This window comes from Calidris pugnax, unplaced genomic scaffold (genome assembly GCF_001431845.1).
Source record: "Calidris pugnax isolate Ruff unplaced genomic scaffold, ASM143184v1 scaffold161, whole genome shotgun sequence".
In the NCBI taxonomy this organism is placed as follows: Eukaryota; Metazoa; Chordata; class Aves; order Charadriiformes; family Scolopacidae; genus Calidris; species Calidris pugnax.
The window spans coordinates 1,436,235-1,441,076 of NW_015090955.1; the positions used below are offsets into that span (position 1 = coordinate 1,436,235).

The window sequence follows — 4,842 nt, forward strand, 5'->3', positions numbered from 1 at the left end:
AGGGGGGTGGCAGGGAGCCAAGGGGGTGGGTGCCGCTGCCACCAGCGTTTTAGGGCTGTGTTTTCCAGCTGCTTGTGCCTGGTTAATCCGGGTGTGAGGTTTTATTTCACTGCTTTGGCACAAGCACCAGCTGGGCACAAACCTGGTGGCAGCGAGTGACAGCTCTGGGTGTCCTCAGAGCCTTTCTTAGCGGCGCTGTCCCACTCCCTGAGACATAAACCAGGTCTGTGTTCCATGGTTTCTCTTCGGGGAAGGCAAAAACCCTGTGCCCCCGGCAAAGGAGGGTGTGAAAGGCTGTGGAAGGGGGGGATTTTTTGTGCTTTCAGCTGAGCAGCACAATCCCACTCCTTTTCAAAACCAATCTTTGGGGTAAAACGTAGCTGTGACTCCCCCAAAGGTGCTGTTGCTCCCATCCCAGCTGCTGTGGGACAGAGTTTTGCAGAGCATTTAAGCATTTCATCCCTGCCTCTGGGCTGGAACCTTCCCTCCTGCCCTGACTTTATCTTCCCCCCCCTCCCCACCAGGGAAACGTGGTGCTGTGGAAGCCCAGCGACACTGCCCTGCTCTCCAGCTACGCCGTCTACAAGATCCTGCTCGAAGCCGGGCTCCCTCCCAACGTGGTGCAGTTCGTGCCGGCGGATGGACCCGTCTTTGGAGACACCGTCAGGTGGCTCCATCCTGCTCCCCGAGACATAAACCAGGTCCGTGTCCCATGGTTTCTCTTCAGGGAAGGCAAAAACCCTGCGCCCCCAGTAAGGGAGGGTGTGAAAGGCTGTGGAAGGGGGGGATTTTTTTGTGCTTTCAGCTGAGCAGCACAATCCCACTCCTTTTCAAAACCAATATCTCTGGGGTGACTCCCCCAAAGGTGCCGTTGCTCCCATCCCAGGCGCTCCGGGACAGAGTTTTGCAGAGCATTTAAGCGTTTCATCCCTGCCTCCGGGCTGGAACCTTCCCTCCTGCCCTGACTTTATCTTTTCCACCCCTGCCAGGGAAACGTGGTGCTGTGGAAGCCCAGCGACACTGCCCTGCTCTCCAGCTACGCCGTCTACAAGATCCTGCTCGAAGCCGGGCTCCCTCCCAACGTGGTGCAGTTCGTGCCGGCGGATGGACCCGTCTTTGGAGACACCGTCACCAGCTCCGAGCACTTCTGTGGCCTCAACTTCACCGGCAGCGTCCCGTAGGTTGGGGAGGGGGGTGGTGTGGGGGGAGAGGGACAGAATCACAGAATGAAAAAAAAAAACCACAGACAGACACAACCCAACAATCTCAGGCACCGGAGCATGACCTAAAGTGCCATGTCTACATGTTTCTTAAATCCCTCCAGGGATGGTGACTCCACCACCTCCCTGGGCAGGCTGTTCCAGTCCCTGACCACCCTCTCAGGAAAGTCATTCTTCCCAATATCTCATCTAACCCTCCCCTGCCCCAACTTCAGACCATTTCCTCTGCTCCTGGACGAGCTGAGACAGTGCTGGTGCTCGTCTGCTGGTCCTTTGAACACGTAGGACAGCGTTGAGCAGGGTGGCAGGCAGACAACTGGCCACCTCCTGGGTGAGCTGAGACAATGCTGGTGCTCATCTCCTGGTCCTTTGAACACGTAGGACAGCATTGAGCAGGGTGGCAGGCAGACAACTGGCCATCCTTCCACGCTGTAATTAAGATAGGGTTTTTAAAACTGATTTTAAAAAGTTTCCAACCAGGTTTTCTTGCTACAGGGAGTGCATTGAATAGCAGGGTGTTTCTGTTACTAAGTCAAGTCACAGAGAATAGATGAAGTTAGGTGTGACACTGCCCTGTCACCCAGGGGTGCTGTGATTTGGCTTGACCACCCTGCTGCTCTGGCAGAGTGATGCCAGCTCCAGGTAGATTTGCAGACTCGTGCTCTGTCCCTGTGTCGGGGGGTGTCAGTGACACCCAGGGCCCCGCAGCCCGTAACGGGCTATTAAACCCCGGGACCCCGCTCCGGTGGCGAAGGACATGGTCTGATGAGCATCGGGCTTTAAAGGTGAGAAGCTCATAAATTAGTATTAGTGGCTGTGCCTCCTGGTGGGAGGTTATTAGCATTTTTATTGTTTTGCAGCCAAGGGGTTTGTCACAGTAAGGACCAAAAGGAGATTAACAGAAACTTCTGCTGGGTGCTGGCTCCTGTGTCTTCCCTGTGACACTGCAACAGTTTCTTGTTCTTAAAACCAGGGGGCTGTTGTGCCATTGCTTTGGTACCGGGGGGGGTCTCTTTCTCAGCTGGCATCTCCGCTTCTGCATCCCTTCTTTTGGGCATCCCTTCTTTTGGGGGGGTTTGCTGGGGTCCCCTTCAGCAGAGCATGTCACCCTCATGTGCTTTTTCCAAGTGCCACCCCTGTGTGAAGGCGAGAGCACACTGACCAGCTCCTCCTTTCTCTTCCAGGACTTTCAAGCACCTCTGGAAACAGGTATCCGAAAACCTGGATCGCTACCGCAATTTCCCACGGCTGGCTGGAGGTAACTGTTGCCTCTGACACCACCTTTTTTTGGGGGGGGGTGTAGGGAGGCCATACAGGGCTGGGAAGGGGGGATTCAGTTTCTCCCCTGCTTGGGGGGAAACTAAGTGATGGCCGGGATTCCTCTCCTTGTGGGCAAATGACACAGTAAAATGTGTCCTGTCCCCTGCCTGGGGGAAAACTAAAGTGATGGCTGGGATTCCTCTCCTTGTGAGCAAATGACACAGTAAAATGTGTCCTGTCCCCCCTCGGTGGCAGCAGCAAAAGGCTTGGATGTGCTGGGTGTTTGGAGGAACTTATGGCACCAGCACGGGGTGGGCTTTTGTGGCAGGGAACTGGCACTTGGGCAGGAGGCAGTGACACAGAGAGAGTGGTCGGGCATTGGAACAGGCTGCCCAGGGAGGGGGTTGAGTCCCCATCCCTGGCTGTGTTTAAGAACCGTTTAGATGCAGTGCTGAGGGACATGGTGTAGGGGAGGACTTTAGAGTAGGGTGGATGGTTGGACTCGATGATCCTGAGGGTCTCTTCCAGCCTGGATGATTCTGTGACACTCTGGGATCACAGAGATTCCGTGCAAAGTTGGGGAATGCGGGTCGGACCGTTTTCCATTGGTTTTGTCAGCCTGCTCCAGCTCTGGGGTTGTGCTCCCTGGGGTGGTGGCACTGTCCCTCTTCCCCGAGGAACCAGGCAGGGGCCAGTTGAGCCCCTTTGAAGGCACTTGTGCTTTTTGGAGGCCTGACAAACCCTTACTCACCCCTTTTCTTCCCTTCTCCTGCACCAGAGTGCGGCGGGAAGAACTTCCACCTGGTGCACAGCTCGGCCGACGTGGCCAGCGTGGTGAACGGGACCCTGCGCTCGGCCTTCGAGTACGGCGGCCAAAAATGCTCGGCTTGTTCCCGTCTCTACGCCCCGGACTCGCTGTGGCCCCAGATCAAAGAGAAACTGCTGGAGGAGCACGGGAAGATCAAAGTGGGAGACGTGAGCGGAGCTGCCGGGCTGCTGAAGGGCTTTGCGGCTCAGCGGGTGGTTGATGGGATTAGAGACTGCGGTAACTGGCTACTAATTCCTATTGAACCCAGCTTTTTATCCACTGGTTCTCCCCACCACCGCCGCCTCCTCCGTCCCCGGGCCCCCCCCCCCCAACCCCCCTCCATCTTTTTTTTTTTTTTTTTTCACTTGTAGCCAGGGTCTGCAGGAAGGATTGTGTAAGTGGCTGAACACTGCAGACTAATTGAAAAAGGGGTAGCTTGTGCCCTGGAACAGAGGGGTATTTGAAGAGGGGGGAAGCGTTATTTGGGGAATTTCAGCTCTTCCTGATTTCAGAGTTAGAGTTTTGGCACGGTGTGTACTTATTTTTGCCTCCTTTCTGCCTGCCCACAGCCCACGCAGGACTTCGGGACGTTCTTCTCTGCAGTGATCGATGACAAGGTGAGCTCTCTCCTCCTTCCACCACCACAAGAAGGTGACACCACCAGGCTGTCACTCAGTGTTAGGTTAAATGGTTTTATTACAGCAAAGGATGAGCAGCAGTGATTAGTTAGAGCTGATTATCAGCCCTCTTTTCCTCCCTCCTCTAGAATTGCATGCCTTAGTTACTGCCCCTCTTGAAAAGTGGGTTATTTTGCTGAGAAGTTCTCTCAGATGTCATGTTCAGTGTGTCCCACACTGTATTTCCAGCTCCCACCCCTCCCTCTGAGCAGCAGAGCCTTGAAAGGGATTGCCCAAACCTTCCTTTTACACCCTCAAACCCACACTCTTTTTTTTAATTATTATTATTTCTCTTTTTCTCAGTCTTTTGCCCGGATAAAGAAGTGGATCGAGCACGCCAAGAAGTCGTCCAACCTCACCATCCTGGCCGGAGGCGGCTGCGACGACAGCGTGGGCTACTTCGTCCAGCCCTGCATCGTGGAGAGCAAAGACCCACGGGATCCCATCATGAAAGAGGTGAGGGCAGCCCCCGGGGAGGTGGCAGGAATGGTGTGAAAGGGGCTGTAGCTCCCCATCCACATGTCTCTGCTGGGGACGTGGAGATGGGTTGTACAATAGGTTGGTGCAAGGATGTCCCTCTTCATCACTGTTTCAGCTGAAGCTAAAAGTGAAGCGCCCACCGCTTATTTTATTTTTTCTTTTGGAGCCTGTTCTCCCCTTGAATGCTTTTCTTATTATTTTTTGCCGTACAGGAGATTTTTGGCCCCATCCTCACGGTTTACGTCTACCCCGAGAAGCGGTACAAGGAGGTGCTGGAGCTCATCGACACCACGACGCCCTACGGCCTCACGGGGGCGCTCTTCGCCCAGGAGAAGTAGGAGCCCAAACCCAGCGCTGCCGGGAAGGATGCTCTTCCCCTGCCCCATCCCTCCCTGCC

At 55.0% G+C, this 4,842-nt stretch overlaps 1 protein-coding gene across 1 annotated transcript in view; it reads left to right on the plus strand.

Moving 5' to 3' along the window:
• Positions 1-4,842, plus strand: part of ALDH4A1 (aldehyde dehydrogenase 4 family member A1) — a 12,613-nt gene that overhangs the window by 5,211 nt on the left and 2,560 nt on the right. Inside the window, exons 7-12 of the mRNA XM_014952102.1 lie at positions 990-1,177; positions 2,405-2,478; positions 3,259-3,455; positions 3,858-3,905; positions 4,269-4,421; positions 4,658-4,779. Coding sequence (XP_014807588.1) covers positions 990-1,177; positions 2,405-2,478; positions 3,259-3,455; positions 3,858-3,905; positions 4,269-4,421; positions 4,658-4,779 — 782 coding nt within the window. The remainder of the gene's footprint in view (positions 1-989; positions 1,178-2,404; positions 2,479-3,258; positions 3,456-3,857; positions 3,906-4,268; positions 4,422-4,657; positions 4,780-4,842) is intronic.